The sequence below is a fragment of the Coenobita brevimanus genome, chromosome 44, assembly GCF_032717465.1.
Source record: "Coenobita brevimanus isolate Jiangsu-jjx chromosome 44, ASM3271746v2, whole genome shotgun sequence".
Lineage (NCBI taxonomy): Eukaryota > Metazoa > Arthropoda > Malacostraca > Decapoda > Coenobitidae > Coenobita > Coenobita brevimanus.
Genome location: NC_136997.1, coordinates 47012986 through 47034099, shown reverse-complemented (window position 1 = coordinate 47034099; position 21114 = coordinate 47012986). Strand labels below are relative to the sequence as shown.

The 21114-nt window shown below is 37.6% G+C and overlaps 1 protein-coding gene across 1 annotated transcript in view; it reads right to left on the bottom strand.

Annotated features, from left to right (window-relative positions):
• The window catches only part of trol (terribly reduced optic lobes), a 466521-nt gene that overhangs the window by 270321 nt on the left and 175086 nt on the right, over positions 1-21114 (bottom strand). Inside the window, exons 9-15 of the mRNA XM_080271051.1 lie at positions 17465-17572; positions 15670-15777; positions 9213-9323; positions 7690-7788; positions 6394-6510; positions 4803-4907; positions 3786-3893 (exon numbers count right to left, since the gene is read on the bottom strand). Of these exons, the coding sequence (XP_080127177.1) occupies positions 3786-3893; positions 4803-4907; positions 6394-6510; positions 7690-7788; positions 9213-9323; positions 15670-15777; positions 17465-17572 (756 nt within the window). The remainder of the gene's footprint in view (positions 1-3785; positions 3894-4802; positions 4908-6393; positions 6511-7689; positions 7789-9212; positions 9324-15669; positions 15778-17464; positions 17573-21114) is intronic.

Here is a 21114-nt window from a genome sequence, read left to right as displayed (position 1 = left end):
GTAGTTGAGCTGCCTGGCTAGATCTGTGCCACCTCATGAAGGCATCCCTCTCCCTTCTGATATCTTATTCTTGCTAAGACCAGATGATTTTAATCAACTTAAGACATACTTCAAGTACTGAAGGAGCTAGCAAAGGCTATACCTAACTCCCCCACTTTGAACAGTCACTCTAGAGCTGAATAAAACTGTCTGATGTTTGCAATAATATAAAATATATCATCAGAATGATGAAGCCAACCCATTATAATATGGAGGAATCCTTTGTTTTCCTTTAACGCTGTCATTATTGTGATGTCGTGTTATACAGGATGGTCCATAAATGACACTCAGGAACAATCTTACCTGGCAGTATCTTATGTGCTGCAGGGATGGCTCAGTCTGCTGGTGTGGGTGTGGGTGTGGCAGTGGGAGTGGGTGCATGTGTTTTGCAATGTACAATCAGCATCAAAAGTCTTGTCGCCTCTCATTATTAATGTGGTAAATCCAGACCAACTGACACTGATGACTAACCCCTTAGCTCCCAGAGTTCCTGTGTGTGGGATTTTGCTGAAAGGGTGCTTGGTGTACCGCCCTCCGCCTGTTGGTTCATAGTCACAAAGCTCATAGGTCCCTATCCTGGGGTTCCCTTCTTTATTAAATTTTGAAAATGCCTAGTTCTGTCCCATTCTGGGGATGTGGAGAGCAAAGGGGTTAACTACAGAACAGAGACATCAGCATCTGTTGTGGATTCACCATTGATGGAAGGAAGAATGGGAAAGGTGGCATGATTTTTTGTGCCAATTGTACCAAAGCAGGGTAGACGGTGATAGATCTGACCTCGCTGTCCCCATAACACAGGAGAAATCACCTAGTGAAGTGGATGAGGAGCGTTATACTATTATGGACCACCCAGTGTTATACTCTTGCTACTACCACATTTTTTGTCAATGTAGGAGAGTTTGTTAGACTGGAAAGGTTAAATATAGCTTCCAACAACAGCTTCATTATTAGGGGGTCCTCCTAAGCTGACTAAAATTGACTAATAGTAGCAAGCATAATCTACAGACTCATTTCACTGTACAGTATTCACAGAATTTATGAAAGTGAAAAATTAATGTGATTTTTCAATTCTGTTCTTCAATCTCTATCTCCTACAATAAAATTTTGAGTCTCTCTGTCTGTCTCTCTACCTCATTCTAAAAAAGGATTAATTCAATACAAATTAATATATACCTAAGAAAAATGCTTACACACACTGCTCAACATGATAAAAACATCAGATGCCATATTTATAAAAAATATTATTCAATTTACAGGATAATTTTTCACATTACTGAATGTAACTTTAATATTCACCCTAAATTGACAGTGAAGTGTTTTGTGGATGTATGAGTGAAAACAAACATACAGTATATGCAAACACTCTTATACACATCCTGAGCTTAAGAGTGTTTATAACTCTAGCCCCAGATCTAACAGGGCCCGTGGGTGTCACCAAGCCTGACAAACCCATGAGAAAAAGCAGAACTGGGAAGAAATTTTGCACCAGTGAGATTTTACAACAAAATGCTGTTCCTGCTGTGGCCCTTAGCTCATCTGAATGTGTAGTCAGTGAAAAGCAAGCTGAAGCTACCCTTTGCCTGCAGTTCACCACCCTCCTTCTGGGAGGAAGTTGAGGGAAGTTTGTACAAACAGGCAGCTCTGCTGCTCAGTTACATTAGTGCCACTGTGAGAAGGCACCCCCTCTCCACCACCATAACAAAATGCTGAGTGATGATTGTATCATGCTGTGCTACAGATATACGGTAATAGATGAAAGTCTTGTAACTATCAATACCAGCAATGCAAAATAATATAATGTCATGGGCTGAAATAAACACATTAAACAAGCCATGCAATAAGGGTAAAAACAGTGCTATAAGGCTAATCACACTACACCATACAGTAAAATGCTACTAATTACTTTACTATTGTAAAGTTGCAGTAGCAATACAGTACTGTACAGAAAGTCCTTGTTATATGTCCAGAATGTATTTCAAAATATCACAACTTTTTCCACCCTACTGGCACCTGTACCATAAACTGGGCAAAACTGGTATAGGCTATCATCTTTATAGGCGGCAATGGAACTTAAACAAGAAATCATTTTTATAATTTACTGTGGATTCAATTGCAAAGAACACAGAAAAGGCAACATATAAAAAAGGACTTGCCATACTAATATCAAGACAAACACATCAACACATCTGCAATTTTGACCAACCACTGAACCTACAAATATCTCAATAACCAGTATACTGTATACAGTAATTACATACTGTACAAAAGACACTGTTAGTGAGGTGACTACTGTTATGGTACTCATAACAAATACAATATACAGTAAAATATTAATAACAAGCAAGATCATACAAAAAACTGAATGAAGATCCTTACCTTCTCAACATCCTGATCCTCCTATGACGGGTAATGCTTAGTAAAGAAAACTATTAAGGCAACACAATAAATCTTACATTTTTTAACCTTATTTCTGCTATATCCAGATGACTTTATTCAGCTTAGGTAAGATCTTGAGCTATGAAGGGGTTAATGAATGCAATATCTAACCCCTCTAGTTGAACGGTCTCCTCTAAAATGAACAAAACCACTGGGAGATAGCAAGAACGAAATATATAAGAACACAGCTAGATTCAAAGGGCTTAAAAATAACAACACACAATAAAGAATAACCCAAATACAGTTCAATCAGAGTGCATGAAATAACCCAGCTAAATCAATAATAAAATATGGGGTTCCTGCAATTACATGTTGTACATTATTGACAGTTGCTGGCACATTAAAAGTACAGTAATACAGTCATGTTTTGTACAAATGGGTGAAATACAGAAAAATATACTGAGCTTAGCTTAATAATACTGTGGTGAAAACAAAAAAGAAAAGAAAAAAGTCTTCCTTATTCTTGAGTGAATCTTCAACAACTTGTAATCTTAAAAAAAGCAAAGAATGAAAATCTATTTTCTTTTGAGGACCTTCAACAACTTGCATTCTTAATACAAACAATCTTTTCTCTCTCCTGAGAAGACCTTTGTCAACTTGCAACCTTTATAAAAACAACCTTTCCTTTTTCTTGAGTGGATCCTTGGCAACTTGCAGTTTTCTTTTTCACAACCAAACAATGTGGTGGTTTCTTCAACTTGAGTCCTCTTCTTCTTCATTTTGCTCCTAAGAACCTGGGCTGAGATATTTAACAAACCTACAAACAACTCCCCTTTGTAACTCTGTTGGCATTCTCAAATGTATTTATGATCAATCTGCTGCCATAATTCAGGTTTGTTTTTTACAGGAAGGATGGAAATACAGTCTTTCCCAATAATGTTATTTCTAAATAAATAAATACGATAAACCTTAGTTACATGAGGAAAGTTATTGTAAAACTATGACTGTCTTACCATGCATGCATGTTGGTGCCTTTACAAACAACATGATACAATACAAAAAAGAGAGGAGAATGCAAAGTTCTCCAATGTTTTTAGTTCTTCCTGCATCAAACAAACATCAGTTACAACAATGAAACAATCATAAATATTTTTGGGACTGCCTCAGATTTGTTTCTACAGGATTGATGGGGAAAGGAGAGTGTTTCCTCTTCCCATGTCTTTTTCTTTCTTCCTGTAATTCCAAAAACAATTTATGGGAAGAAGCTGATTTTAAATGTGTAAATGCAGACCATGGAGAGTAAGATGTCCTGCAAACATGGAAAATAAAAGTAAAGAGAGAAGCAAAAAAAAGAAAGACTTGATACTCACGACATCCCCTTTCATCGGAGCCATCACGACAATCCACTCGGCCGTCGCACCGCTGAGCTAGGAGGATACAGGTGTTGTCATCACACTGGAACTCGTCACTGCGGCAGCCTGTGATGTGGCAACATGGGCAAATGTGTCAAAAAAAAGGGGTAACAGCTTTACATAAAGTATACATCAGTATATCTGTTTTACTCTAATCTGTTCTAAAACTGTCATCTCTCTAACCTGAATGGTAGGGCATGACAATCAATTAGCACTGGAATATGATGCTAGTCACAAAGAAGTACTATGGAGCCTATGTAAAACCATATCACTCTTACTCTGCCACTCAGCAACCTAAAATAAGCCACAAAAAGATGAAAATCTAGGTTAAGCTAAGGTGAAAAGAGTAAAGTACCCACCCCATTTTATATGACAATTCATCAATACTGGTTTCACTCTAACTTGGCCCAAATTTTTGTCCTTTTACAGTTTATTTCACATAACTCAGTGGCGGATAAAGACAATACTATGGCTCTACATTCTTTCCATTGCACTTCTTTGTGACAAGCATCATTTTACAGTGTTAATCTACTGTTACAGGTCAGCATTCAGGACTGCAAGATGGCAATTTCAGGCTGTTAGGGTAAAAATGGTAGAGTCATCAATGTGGCTATGTACTTTTGTGATCTGTGTGCTGTAATAAAACACTGTAGAGGAGTTTTTAAAAATTTAAAACCATCAAGTCCTACAAATGGATGAATGTTATATATTTCTTACCAAATAAATGTGTTCCCTTATGAGTGGATTAATTTTGAGGCAATTTTCCTTGATACATGAGGAGGGCATGGTGTCAGGTATGCCAAGAAAATGGCAAAGTTAATTCAAAAGGCCAGAGATGTCCTTCACATTAAATTTCCACCTCACCTGGAGATTTTATTCAGCTTAGGATAGACTGTACACAGAGTCAAAGTCCAAACTGAGACTCTCACATTGTTACACATTTTATCAGACATCTCAGTTTTTCTGTCTTCCAACAGCTTTCAGCAATCATTGGGAAATCAGCTGGATCTGGCACTGGGTTTAGCTTACGGTCCTTAGAAAACACCAACTGCACCCAGGACAACTCAAATATGGGGACCCCTTCAGAGGAAACATCACATTATTTTCAGAATGTATTAGATCAAGGCAGATTTTTTGCACTGAAGGGAAGGGGTTTGATACATTCTTCATGAACCCTGTCAGTATGGGACAATTTATGTAAGCTGAACAGAATAATCTGGCTCCAGCAAGAATAAGTTAAAAAGGATATCACCTGGATTCACAGGGTTAACATTAAACTTAGCAATGTTTTGACAGTACAGTACAGCCTCCCAAATCCAATTATCAGATTTCCAAAACCTGTATTTTCCAAAATATTTTTTCATGCAATAAGGGGTGCTGATATAATTTGTCCTCACACAACCAATTTGAAGACAATACATATTTTAGGACAAGTATAACAACAGATGATATACCGTATTACTAATAAAGGTACTTAATAAATTAACTGTTCCTGGTACTGTAGGATATTTTTTACATGATTTTTTCATAGTTACAGCACCACTATGATTTTACTTTCCAAAATATTCTAATTTCCACAAAACCTTTAGACTCAAACATTTTGGCTTTGGGAGTTTGTACTGTACCTGGCATCATGACACCCTAGATATACAAGATGATCCATTTATTATACAACCCAATTATTGTAAGTTGCAAAGACAGTTCATTTTGTGTTATCTGTGTCTGCCCTGCATTATCTTCTGCTTCCCATGAGGCATTTCATAATTTATCATTTATGCTTTTCATGTGTACTGATTTCATGGTTGATTATTCATTTCACACAGCAGGCAAAATTTCTACACTCCTCACACCAGGGCACTAAGCCATCCCTACAATGTGAAAACTGAGATGTGTAATATATGGTCCACCCTGTATATGAGAAATAGCCAACTGATGAAGAAACATTGAGACTTCTTTAATTAAATATTGCTGTCAAATTCAAATTCATTCAGATAAGATACCAGTGAAAACAGACTCCATGGTTTTTGACACCATACACAGATAACCTAAATTCCACTAAGCTTAGGTAAATAATGTGAAAGCATTTACCCCAAAGCAGTCATGTGAGAGATGATGATGAAAACAATGTTGGTGATGTTGTTGTTGTTATTGTTGTTGTTCTGACCCTAGGTTCATCTGAATGTGAACCTGGTGGACTGCAGGCTGAAGTTGCCCTTCTCATACAATCCACCCTACTTTCAAGTAATATTGGGAGGGATGTTTCTACAACTTGTCAGTGGAACTGCCTGGTTGTGCTGGTGCCACCATGTGAAGGCATTCCTTTCCAGCATCCACTGATGGTGAAACAGTAACATAAACAATGTACAGTAATAGGGATACTAAAATATACTCACCATGAGTTGCCTCATCTAATCCATCACTACATTCCTGGATGCCACTGCGAACCTGAAGTAACCTAAAGAGTACTGATGATGAACATGATGATGATGATTCTAGCAATGTAACAACATAAACAATGCAAACACCACGATGCTGACAAAGCCGCATTCTTTCTTTCCATACTTACCGCAGTTTGCTTCGTCTGCTCCATCTCTACAATCCCGGATACCATTGCAAACCTTGCTTATATCAAGGCAAGTGATGCCATTGTCACACTGGAAGAAGTCTGCAGATCCTTCACAGCCTGAATATATGGTAGATAATGCTCAGAATGTGTTTACAAAATGTGTACACTGTATTCCACTCAAAAGGTGAAAATCTGACTTTAAAAAAAATTGAGTAATGCTCAGAATGTGTTCACAGATCACAGATTTTTTATGCTATGATGAAAGAATCACGGGCTTGAAACCTGCACAGTTGTTCCTTCGAAGAAATAAAACAAAGAAACAAGTGCCACATACATGGTCCCTTCATTTTGAGATGCATGAATACATTGTGTTTAAGAGATGATGCTTAGAATGTGCTTACACAATCCACCATGTATACTGCTCTCTACTCAGCTATTAATATGGTAAAACCAAATACACTGTAATGCCCAAAATAAACTTACAACCTTCTCTGTGTGTACTATACTCGGAAGATTTAAAAGAGGAAAAAAATAATAATAACGCTCAAAATTTACTCACAAACTTCATCACGTCTACCAAAATTTATTTTGCCATAAAAATGGAACACATAATATCAAAAAAGGAAATCAAAATAATACAAAAAAGGTTGAACTGTATTGGTTTTACCCTTCCCCTTCCCCCTCCACCTTGCTCACACTTTCCCAAGAGTCTCTCATTCTCCATTCTCTCTACATGGCCAATCCATCTTTCATAGTATTAAAAAAAAAGAAAGAAAGAAAAGAAAAGAATCTCTCGTAGTAATAGAAAATATCTTATATAATATGAAAGAAATGCATTGGGGAGCTGAATGCTAATTGCCCGCCAGAATAAGCTGTTGGTTAAAGTCCAAGATTTTGGTCATATCTTAATACCCTGAAGGTTTCATGTTGTTAGCTCAAGCCGTTCATGAGTTATAATGCTGCTAAAGGTGGGCAATAAAAAGTAGTTGACCTTTGGCAGCCATTTTGGTGACCCTGACCTTGACCCCGAGTGCCCAACTTTGCACTCAGCCAAGATTTTGGCCATATCTTGATACCCTGAAGGTTTCATGTTGATAGCTCAAGCCATTCACGAGATATAATGGGAACACACACACACACACACACACACACAAACACACACACACACACACACACACACTAACAGACACACAAAAGAAGGCAAAAACATTATTTCTCTGCCTTCTACAGGTGGGCAATAATAAAAAATATATATACTGTAATAAAACGGTTGAGCTGTGGCACTAGAGCACTTACAATCAAGCTCATCAGTATCACAGTGGGGGAATCCATCACACACATAGTCCTCAGGAATGCACATGCCATCGCCACAGAGGAAGGCATCGTCGAAACACTCTACAACACCCAAGTGATTCAAGTTAGCACACCCACAGAATATACTGACAGCACTGTTCTGGGCATCTTGTGGAGTGTGTAAGAAACTTCAAAAGGTTATCTGTGGGCTTATTAGCCTAACCCCTGCCCCTAAGCTCTCGTTTATATGGGTCAAAATGGAACTGGATGTTGTTGTTGTAATTACTGTATTCTTCGTCTAATTTTAAGAGATGCTACATCAACAAATGTCCAATTCTCAACCAATATTGAGCTACCGTTACTGGTGACCTTATGGATGTATCATCAGTACCTGTAGCTCCATAAGAACTGAGATCTGGATTTAATTTTATAAAGCATTTTAAAAAATTATCTAGAGTAGCCTCCTGAAGTCCTTACACACTTACAGGAACACACTGTATAATAAGTGGAGATATTATGATCAACAGTACATCAAAAATTCCTGTCAACTGTGACAATGGATGGTGTTACAATATTTTTATGTGGCAGCAACACAAGGAACAAAACAAGAGTTCAGGATGATAGGATACTCTCTGACATCTGGGAGGAAACAGACATACAGTATGGAAAGAAAAGCTGTTGGAGAACTTTCACTTGTGAAATTACAATTTTCACACTTTTTGGTATTTGTGAGGATTTTGGGAACACAACTCTCATGAATTTCCATGGTACACTGGACATATACTATCAAGATTTCACTTAACTGTATATCAAAATAAATGGTTATACAGATTTTGATATGATGAATTTTAAGGGAATACTGCATATTATTATCAAAGTTTCATTTCATATCCAAATAAATACCAGTACAGTACTGTACTGTACTTTGCTTATTTACAAGTACTTTCAAGAGTTAATTGACATCCAAATAAGGAGTTATACACGATCAGATATAATAAATTTTAAAGGAATATTGTACAGGAAACTCTCAATTATCTGTTGTAATTCAGCCAAGTCCAATGCCACTTAAAGCAAAAAGCTGGATGTTGCACAGTTCCCAGCATTGGCTTAATATTCGGTGTTAAGCTGGATATTGCGTTACTATCCATCTTGAACCTCTATCTTTACAACTTTTCCTTGAGTAAAAGATGAGAATCAAGCTTGAAATATAATAAAATGATGATACAGTACAGTAATACAGTAACAAAGAGCCAGTTGGCTACCATTTACAAGCTGGCTGATACATTTCAATGCTGGATATTGCATAGAACCACTGGATACTGCATAATTTTGCTGGATATTGTTTTAATAGAGCTAAGCCAGCAGCGCTGGACATTATGTTGGGCCAGGTATTGCAATGACAGATAATTGAGAATTTAACGTGCCTATATGTATTTTCAAGATTTCACTTTATATCGAAATAGATACTTGTGTTTATTTATACATACACCTTAATTTTCCCAAATTCAAATCCTGCTGACACTCACCTACACAGCCCTGCTCATCTGAACCATCTGGGCAGTTTCGGATCCCATTACAGCGATCATTTTCATCCACACAAGTTCCGTCCTTACACGTATATAAACCCTGGCCACAAGCTGGTGGGGAGGGACTTACAGTATATACCAGTTCACTCTGCCACATTGAGACCTGTATTCTTAGCAATATGGGAAACTTTTTAGCACTTCTCTCTTAGCAATTTATAACACAAGCTTCATCCTTGCACATATATAAACCCTGGCTGCAAGCTGATAGGGGAGAGACTCATATACCAGTTCATGGTGCCATACTAAAAGATGCATTCTTTTTGGCACTGGAGACTTTCTATACTCCTGTTACTCTAACTTGGCCTAAAATCACAATCTCTCCATCTTGAATGTTGAGTTCTAACAACAAATTAACACTTGAATATGATCCCTGACACAAATGAGGTGATATGGAGAGAATGTAAAGCCACCGCATTGTCTTGTTCTAAATTGAACTATGTGAAATATACTGCAAAAGGATGAAAACTGGGGCCATGTTAAGGTGAAAACAGAATAGCATTTTTTTTTTTCTCTGAAACTTATTACACATATTATGCATGACTATCTCATTTATGTTATTAAACTTTTGAGTTTGGGGATGTCTTTTTTAATTTTATTTTTGCCATCTCTAAACATTCTTACTCAGCTTAGGATATATTTTTAGAACTGGAGAAGTCAAAAATCAGCTATGCAGAGCCCTTCAGTATGAGCATCCTTGGTGTGACAAGCCCCTAACAAGACCCTAACTCTCACTTATATTTACAAGAGATTTATGATACTTTTCTTAACTATGATTCACTAATTGAATACCCTTTAAACTGTTTTGTAACTGGAAAATATGATGAGTAGCTACTAACAAAGTGGTACAGTAGTTATATATTCATTATTTCTTCTACAGAAATGAAATTTGTTTTAGATAAAATAACTGTGTATACCTAGGATAATTATTATTATTATCATTTTTTATCTCCAAAACTGCAACCCAAGCTCTGATGTCTCCTACTCTGCCAGCAGTGTCTTGCATTATGTTAGTCTTAAATTAAGTTCAGTAATGCTGATGCATAAACCAATAACTGTACTACACAGGAATACTGTACTAAATGTTTTATGCATAGATAAATATGAAAATATCTTTTTAAAAGTAAGATTACTGTCTTCTGAGAAAAAAAAAAAAAATTATATATATATATATATATATATATATACAGTTTTGTATATAGTACTCTATGTATCAAGAACCCACAAATACAAAAATGTTTAAAAAAATTAAAGTCTGCTTTAAGACAGTACAGTACCACATAAAAAGGCATACACAACAAATTCTGATGATCATCACACAGAGAGAGATTGTACTGCATTCAAGATTACAATATTGTCAGCTGCGAAAAAAAAAAAGCCATTACAAATTTAGATCCCATAAAAATGAAGTGGCTTAAATGACTTTAAACGAAGGTAGTTATTTCCTGCTTCAAGCTAGTACAGTACCACACAAAAAGCATACACAACCCACTCTGATCATCATCAATACCACAGGGAGCATACAGTAAATCAGTGCACACTAGTGTCATCTGAGGAAAAAAGTTACTACAAATGCAGATCCTATGAAAATGAAATGGCATTAAACACAGGTAGTTATTTCCAGCTTAAGCCAGAACAGTACCACATAAAAAGGTATCTGCAACACATTCTGATCATCACCCCACATAAAGATTGTATTCATGTGCCACACAAGAGAATTGTTTCCGATAAACAGGCCACTGTGAATGTGACAATGACAAGCGTTAAAACATAAGAGCTTACCTGTTACAGTTGTCCAACAAGAAGTAGCCAATTTGAGTGCAAGAAAAAACACAAGAAATATGCATAGTATAAATGAAGCAAAAAGTAAATGATATATGAGGGAAGGAACAAAAATGTAATGAAAAATTATCAAATGTCTACACGAGATGAGGCATAAATTTCTAGCAGGTACCCAGGGACAAAAGTTTGTCTAATATTTCACTTCTTCTACTTCTCACATTCCTCTGCTGACTGGTAAATTCAACTCCAAGAGATGCTTGGTAAGTTACTTTGACCATGCATGATTCACCCTCTCTCTCTCTCTCTCTCTGATGAACTGTGAATTAAAGTGATGGACATGCCTCAAGTGTAATGCAGACACAGTGGAATAGCAGGCAAGCTTTTGTCCTTGACTTTACATACTGAGAAACATGATTTATACACTCCATTATATTCAACTGTATGAATGCTTGTTCCATAGAACAGCCATGGTATAAGAAGCAATCAAGGCAAGGTAGTGGGTGTTTGTGGATTGTGATCTGAGCCCAGGGGAAAGAAATGCATTACTGTATACTGACAATGATAGGCCAATGAAAAGAAATAAAGAAAAATTCCCTGAAATACAGCTTTGTGTTCTTACATGGCTTTGTGTGTTTAATGGATAATGCAGACTAAAACTGAAACTTCTGAAGGTCAACTAAGCAGATCTCAGGATCTCAAATATTTGTGAAAACATTAAATGTCCATCAGGTGGGAGAAACCATAATCGAAATCAATTCACCCCAGCACCCAAGTTGGCCCCACACTACACGCATAAGGTACAGCATAGGTAAAAAAAAAAATAGCAATAAAAGCACACAATCACAGTCGGCAGAATAAATAGATGATTATACAAGATGGGCTGTAAATAGCGCTCACTAGAAACTCACATGGCAGTATCTTACGTGTTATGGGGATGGGTTCCTTGGATAGTGTAAGCATGGGTGTGGCAGCGGGAGTAGGAAATGAATAAATGATGCTGGGTGGATACTGATAACAATGAACTGTCCCCACAACATATGAGGAATTGCCCAGAGAAAAGGAAGTGGAGCATTAAGGGCCACTCTGTACTTAACCCTGGTACTCATAACACCAAAAAGCATAAGGATACAAAAAAGAGAAAAAGGAAGGAAATACATTGCTCCATTCAGATTTAAAGAAAAAAAAAAAAAAATCAACACTGCAGTATGATGACATCCTGTACTTCTATATATTTTCTTGCTCTCTCCAGATGGCTTTTCAGCTTTGGAGAGGCTGTTCCAACTAGTAGGATTAGATATAGCCTATGTTAATTCCTTCATTACAAGGGGAGAAGGATGCCTTCATGTGGTAGCACCAATACTGTATAGCTTGTGGAAACACATTGCCCATTTATGCAGGCATCCCTCATTCACCTCCTTACTTCCCAAAAGTAGGATGGTGAACTGCCAAAGAAAGGCAACTTAAGCCTGCAATCCACTTGGTTCATATTACAAATGAAACTGTGGCTACTGCTGCTACTACTACTACTACTACTACTACGAGAGGGTTCTCCCACGTTGGATAAAACAGCCTTATGTTATGAAGAAAAAAATGAGGGGGTTCTCCACAGCTTCATGAAACAGTAAATTGTAGTAATACTGTAGTTGTTACCACAGGTTCATCTGAAAAGTGAACCCAGTGAAATGCAGGCTGGAGCTGATCTCTCAGCTGCAGCCCATTATCCTCCTTTTGGGGGATAGGGTGGGAGGAGAGGGACATTTGCATAACCGGGCAGTGGAGCCGCATGGTCATATCAGCGCCACCACATGAAGGCATCCATCTCCATCACCAGCAGTGGGGCAAATTAAGGCTATATCTAACCTCTCCAGTCCAAAATGTCACTCCAAACACATAAAATTCCCTGGAGATAGCAAGAGGGAAAAAAAAAAAAAAAAAAAGTCATCTGGCAGAAGGATTTAAAAACAATAACATGCAAACCATAAACTCAAAACAAGCAAAAGGTCAAAACAGCAGCCAAAAATAAACCAGGATTAATACATACGACAGCCTTCTTCATCGGAATTATCATCACAATCAAAATTCCCGTCGCAACGTTTGTCTTCAGTAATGCACATGCCACTCCTGCATTCGAAGTTTGGAGGGTTGCAGGCTGATGGTGGAATATATGTGGGGAGGAAGGGGGGAGCTGTATGTGAATGCATGTAAAATTTACAAAAAAAAAATATAAAAAAAGGAAAGCTGTATGTAAGTGCCAGTAACATTTGTAAAAAGGAAAAACTGTAAAAAATGGGAAGGAAGTGGGAAATTGTATATAAGTGGCAGTAAAATTTATCAACTCTTGCAGTTATAAAAAACTCTTGTAACTACAAGCCTGCTAAAACTCTCCTCAACCAAAACAAATACAGTCAGTCCTCACTTATAGCCTAAGATGTGTACAGTATATCTTTTTATGTGATCAATGGCCTGGGTAATATATTTTTAATGTGATTAAAACCCTAGTGTGTTCAATTAATGTTTTAGGTGTATGATTGACTCTGGACATAAACTTAACAGACCCTATTCCGAGGCCAAGCAAGTATCCTACATGCCATACACCTCACTCATATGTCACCACTTTGACACTAATACCTACTGGTCATAATGAATACATGCTTGGGCTGTCTCATTCATGACTGGAGCATGGGTATTAGTAGGAATGTTTTTGACATGTTGGTGGGCCTTGTGAAAAATCAGTACATCCCATCAATGAAATTATTTTCATTATCTTGTTCTCTGCCCCTGAAAACAGACGAACTCTCTATGTGCTTGACCACCACCTCTCCCTATTTTAATTGTTTCTGGTCCATAACTGATGTGATAAAAATACTAAAAATATGTAGTTCTGTCTAAAAAAAAAAAAAAAAAACTTCTGATAGTGAATAATGTGCAACTCAAGTGAAAAATAAGGAAACAGTTTAATTCCCTGAAATTTGTGATGTATTTCCAGTTCTGTCTTGCTGCCTGGTGCTGGAGAGAGTGATCTTCATGTGGTGGCACAAATATAACTGGCAGTGGAGCTGTCTGGTTATACAAATATTCTTCAACTTCCACCCTAGCCCCCCAAAAGGAGGATGACTGGCTGCAGGAGAGGGGTAACTTCAGCCTGCGGTCCATTGGGTTCACAATCTCATGAGCCTGGGGTTGAAACTACTACTATTACTAGACCTGCTGCCTTCAGATGATTATATGTAACTCTGGAGAAATTTCTCACAATGAACACCACAGAATGGTCTCTGTCAAATAAATCCACTGTGAAAGGTATCCCACAAGCTATGGTCAACTAGCAGTAGTAGAAGTAGTAGTAGTAGTAGTAGCTGCTGTATAGTAGCCCCAAATCCTGCAGGCTGAAGGTGTTCATCTCTGGCAGTCTACCATCCTCCTTTCACAGGTAGGGAGGGAATATACAAGCAGAGGATCTGATTAGTTATATTGGTGCCACAATGTGAAGGTGTCTTCTAAAGCCTAAAAACCTATATAAAAGTGTCATCAGGGAACAACAACAAACCAATAGGTGTGTCACCAGACTAGATGGGTTAAATGAAATAACTTTAAATGAGGACTAACAGCATCTGGCATCAGAATTAAAAGGATGGAGAAAAGTGCACAAAAGAAAATGGCAGTCAATGGCATCTGAGTAGGCATCTCACACTAAGACAGGTTAGAGAAATACTGATGAGGGAATATTTATATAACCATTTACATCATGTATATATGGTGGCATGCTATTCCTTACTTTGCAACTAAGAGTCTTTCATCTTAGTTTACGAGGCTCCCTTGCACCTTCTTTTACCAGTTTAGTTTTGCATATGATGAATTATGACACTATTCTCTTCAATGTTATTTATGCAAACTGTGATAAATATTCAGGAGAAGCCACAACTGAAATTCAGATATCATCATCATCATCATCATCATCATCATCACCATCATCATCATTGTCACCATCATCCAGACCTCCATTCCAATTCATGTAATGTGATTAGACTGCTGGTTGAACTTGCCCTTCTACAGTCCACCATCCTCTCTTGGGACAGAGGAAGTTGAGGGATGTTTGTATAACTGGCCGATGAAGCCATGTGGTTATATCAGTGCCACCACATGAAGGCATCCTTCTCCAGCAATTCAAGTGTTTGGAAGTGAAATTATACAGAGAAAACACTTTACTGGGCTTGAAATGCAGTTGTGTGTTCTCCTGAATATCACCCCAAATTATTTAAATATCAATGTAACATACATAACTTTGAGGGGAATACTGAGTCAAATATGCAAAATAAATCACTCTGGCCATGTCCACACCAAATGCTTGCAGACACAGGAGGGTGTGGGTGGGAGTTTTGCCTCAATGAAACCCATACTAGTGGCCCCGCTGGACACAGGTGGGTACAGGTGAGAATTTCTATGGGTTACAATGGCGCAGAACGTAGACCCGCAGATGCCCGCATCAGCAAGTGTTTCGTGTGGACATGGCCTAAGAAAGACACATTAAAAAGCCTCCTGAACTCAAGGGAATGGGGACCAATGAACTCAAGAAGCACAAAGTCAAAACAAAAGCTACAAATATATCAGGGGCAATACATACGACAGCCTTCTTCATCGGAAATATCATCACAATCGAAATTCCCATCACAACGTTTGTCACCAGTAATGCACATGCCACTTCTGCATTCGAAGTTTGGAGGGTTGCAGGCTGATGGTGGAATATGTGGGGAGGAAGGAGGGGAAGGTGTATGTAAATTTCAAAAACATTTACTGACCCTTAAAAAAAATTGGAAGAAAGAAGGAGGCTGGATATATATATATATATATATATATAGTATATGGCAAGTGCCAATATCATTTATTTTTTGTTGTTTAAAAAAAAAAAAAAGGTAACTAATATCCTTAAGGTGAGGAATATTTCTTCAAACAAGCAAAAAAAAAAAAAAAAGGAAAAGAAAAGAAAGAAAAAGAGAAAAGCATTGTAACTAAAAGCCTGTTAATATTAAAAAACAAATACAGTTAGTCAATAACTGATGTCCAAGATGCAAAACAATAACCATCAATCCTGTTCTGCTCCCCTGACAGTGTAACGATCTGAAGCTTGGCTAGCACAGTTCAGAACAATTAAGGGTGGGTGACTAACCTATGCCCCCGGTAGCAATTTACATGAGAGATAAAACTCCGGTCATTTCTGGAACACTAACTGTAGCAAGTAAGCCACAATATCGTCCAACCTAAAAGCTGTATGACCAGACCACCAAACATCTGTCTAGGATGTGCAGGGATAATATGCTACCTTAAATGTATTTCTCATTTGTGTATGTGGGGCAGAAAGAAAAAAAAAAAACACTGATTTCTGAAAAGAGCTCATTTCTGTCTTCAAAATAATCTTTAATAGTGAATCTGATGCACTTTTTACTGAATCTTAAGTAAAGGTGATAATAATTCACTGGCAACCTTTAATAACTTTAAACACGGACTAACTGCATTTGACAAACTACTCAGGAGAAATGGGAAGTCATTGGCATCTGAACGGTATAATACATCTCAGTACAGACAGGCTACAGGAAAATGTCTTTAAATATCTAGTGTGTGTACAGGTATATGTGGCATGCTGATCTTGCTTTCACTGACTACGAGCCTTTCACCTTAGCTTAGGAGGCACACTTGCATCTTCTCCTTACTAATCTTTGCATATGGCACATCAACACAGTACTGTACTCTCTTTCATGTTATTTATGTAAACTGTGGTAAATAATCAAGAGCAAGCCATGACTGCAATTCAGGTATTTAGAAGATTTTCATAATTATATCTGAATACTTGCTAACACTTCTCTTCAATGATATTTCTGTTGCTAATAATCCTGATTCAAGTCCCTCAGGTCATTATAGTCAGTTTATTTTCAACTAAGAGGACTTGACCACTTTCAAAACTTGAATACCATCATGTGGCTGCAGGAAATTCAATGAACTTTAGCTCTAAGGCAGATATGAGTCTCCTTGGTTACCTGTCACCTTCATCCATCACTCTCATTATACATGGATTTGGCTATCAGCCATGCCAAAAAAATTTTTGAATCTTCATCAAGTTAGAGTAAACATGCTACAACCTCCTCATAGATGGGTCATTAGCAATGAAAGCGTCACAGAAGTGTCAGCAACTGGTCAGATGTAACTAGAAAACACTTCAAGTACTTAAACTGCACTTGTGACTATTTCAGCAATAGTATAACATAAATAACTCTGAGGGGAATACTGAGTCAATATATGCCAAATATACCACAAGGGGAGATATGCTGGTGAATCACCTAAGTTCAAAGGAAATGGGCAACTATCAACTCAAGAAGCAAAAGGTCAAAACAACAACTACAAGTAAATCAAGAGGCAATACATACGACAGCTATCCTCATCGGAATTATCATCACAATCTTGCCTCCCATCACAACGCTTTTCTGGTGTAATGCACATGCCACTAAGGCACTGGAAGTTTGGAAGGTCGCAGGCTGATGGAAGATGTGGGGAGGAAGGGGGGAGCTGTATGTAAGTGGCAGTAATATGTGTCCTGGCTCATGAGCATTGTATTCTACTTGGCTTTGGAAATTTCATACCAGCTTTTCCTTTGCAATTTAGTCTGTACATTACACCTCAATTTTCTCTTGTATATTTTTAGTTCAAGGTATGTGGAAATTAAAATAATTTAAATATCATACAAGAGATGATGTGTAACATGAATAAACAGCATAGAAATGGGTGCTATGAAGCCTCCTATGCCACCTAGACTATAACCCTGAAATAAAAATACTAAAAAAAAAATCTTGCTGATATTTTCAAATGGGGAAGCTGAATGTAAGTGGCTGCATTATTTTTCTAGTCTAGCAATAAAAAAATATATAAAAAATAAAAGCCAGCTATTATTCATGTGTAAAAAATACTTGGCAACCAAAATAAAAATGCAATGAAACAACAGAGGACAATACAGAATTCACTGGTACTGAGTGACCATACATCTTGCAATAAAGGGAAAGTGGAATAAATCTCTACACCTAATACACAAGACAGTCCCTGGGTTGTCCCCTCCTTGCCATTCTGCTGGTGAATACTTGTGTGTTTATGCGACAGCTCAGAATCACCAGTATCTACTTTGCATCAGTTTCTGCTTCTCATAATAGTTTTTATGTGTTATGGCATCTGCTTTTTTATATCCTCAGACTGTATGGTTGACTGTTTCATGAGGCAGGGCTTCACTGGTCTGAAGCGCTATTGATCCCTAGAGCTGAGGAACACCCTCTCTGTCACTGGAGAGATGACCTGCCCTCATCCAGTGCTTTACAAATGAGTAGCCATGAGAAAAGCTTTTGGAATGTAGGATAACAATGTGCTTGTGGAAACTGGTGTTGGTGTAACCGTATTTGAATACAAGAGTCTGTGTATGTTATCAAGGAACATCGACAGGTTGCAAACATGTGGGAAAACATGAAAGGACATACCATTATACTCTCTTAAATGTCTGCCCCTGGGTGGGATCAAACCCAGATAAAGATGAGTACGCTCATAAACTATCAACGTGCTTGAATATGTACAGTACAGTACAGCTACCCACCAATGTCAGGAATTTTCAAGCCACCTGCTGCAATATGTACATGAAGCAGGGTAGACACAGGTAATGCTGACTGAACTGTCCCCACAACACAAGATAATTCAACAGTAGAATGATTAGGTAGGGTGCAAGATATGGACCACCTTGTATATTAAGGCATGCTGACTTTGGTAACTACAGTAGTGGCTGTATTCTTGAAGACTGAGAGGGATTCTTAGTACCTCTTCCTTAATAATCCATTCTGCATATGGCATGATGATATTCTCTTTTCTAGGTCATTTATGGAAACCATTTCAGTATAATTTCTCTGTATCAGTCCATATTAGGTATACTGCAGGATCAGACCCTCCCCTCAAAGGAAGAGTCATGGCCATAATTAACCCTTTTCCATAATGTTGACATATGACTGGAAAGAGGGTATCTGTAGGAAATGAAGTGTTGTATAGTACAGTACTGTTTTTGTACTGGTAACCAATATCTACTTTCAATGTCCACTGAGGTGTGTGCTTTTGGAAGGGAATAACCAGGTGTTACATGAATAATAAATCATAAGGGAGATATACAATAGTTGGGTAATTTCATGCGTTGGAACCTGGCCACTTCCACAACTGAAAATGCTAGGTAGTGGCTACAAGGACTTCAGTGAGCCTTAGTTTTGAAGAAGGAATGAGTGTTCTTGGTTAACAGTCACATCTACTCTCCCATCTGGCTACACTTGACCATCTACTAAGCTGAATGTGGGTAAATGATTTTTGTCATGTACTGTAAAAACAAATGCACTACAGAACAACCTCCCATATCCAAACATCTGCCTTCCATAAACTTTCCACTTCCCAAAACGTTTTTTTCATTCAATAGAATATTGTTGTTTCCATATCCTCATACAAACCAATACATATCTGAAGACAAACTGGACAAGTATAACAAAAGATGATACAATGCTAGCGCAAGGTACTTCACTGCCTTTAATATTCATAGTTCTGTAGGCTATTTTATACTTGATCTTCTTATAGCTATTATATATTACAATTCTACTTTCTGAAATATCCCATTTTCCAAAAAAACATTTGGATGCAAGCACTTCAGAACTGAGAGATTGCAATGCATAGAGGGCATTCTAAGTTCACAAGAATGCAGCCACGTACTTTACTCTCATGCTCATTTTCGTACAAGATTACAAATGATCTCTGTTCTACCTGGGGGTGCACAATATGCTTTACAGAATATCATATACATATCTCAACAGATGAAAATATATTACATTGTATCATTCACAGAGAGACTAACTGGTGCATGGTACTACTGTGCTCTTAATGAAAAAGAAACTTGCATAACTGAAGATAGTTCTATTAGGATAACTACTGTACTGACAATTCTATTAGCATAAGTAAAGATTATTCTACCTCTGTCACTACAAATGGTTCAATTATGTGACAGCATTGACCATTTCAATCCAGTGATGCATATACTATACGGTAGTTTATTCTTTATACTTTCAGAGGCTCTTATTCATCTTGATATACTTTTTGAACTGGAGGGGCCAAATACATCCTTCATCAATCCCTTCAGTACAAAGGGGCAATATTATGATATTCGGAGATGGACAACTTCACGTAGGAGCACCAGTATAATTGTGCAATGGAGATGCCAGGCTATAAAAATGTCCCTTAACACCTTTCCTATCCCCTCAAAAGGAGGCTGTGGTCTGCAGGAGAGGGATACTACAGCCTGCAGTCCACTGGGTTCAAATTAAAATGTGCCTGGGGTTGCAAGTACTACTATCCCTCCGGTATAAGAGGATTTTTTGAAGGTGGGTAAAACAATCTGGAAGTAGCAAGAACAAACTAAAAAAAAAAAAAATACATTACTGGATTGAAGATATTAATGCATCCATATGAAGCATAAGAGTTAAAACAGTAAAAAGTTGTAAAGGATAAATGATCATACACATCAAAAGATTACACCGTGCACAACCACATGGACCAAAGTGCTTTTGCAACAAGAGAACCCATCTTCCTCACATGACAATCACCAATGAAATAAACAGTAAGGAAATAAAGGAAAAAAAAAAAGGAGGAATAAATTGTAAAGTTGTAAAAATGCCTCTATAGTTCCCAAGAATATAGGATGTGAGATAAGGCACTTGCAAAAGGAGAGTTCATGTTTCCCACTGTGGGGTCATCAATATAATATCAAGCAAGGAAATAAAAGGCAAAGGAATAAACAGATCCAGAAACAAACAGGAAAGAAAACGATACAAGAATGTCTTTGATGCCCCAACAAAATGGCCTGAGATTAGGCTGAGGCACATGTACAACAGCACCCATCTTTCCTGCCAGAACAGTCATCAAGGAAATAAACGGCAAGGAAGCAAACAGGCATAGAAATAACTAGGCCATGAAAAAAAAGTGAGGAAGAGGCATTACAAACCTAAATTGATAAGAGTAC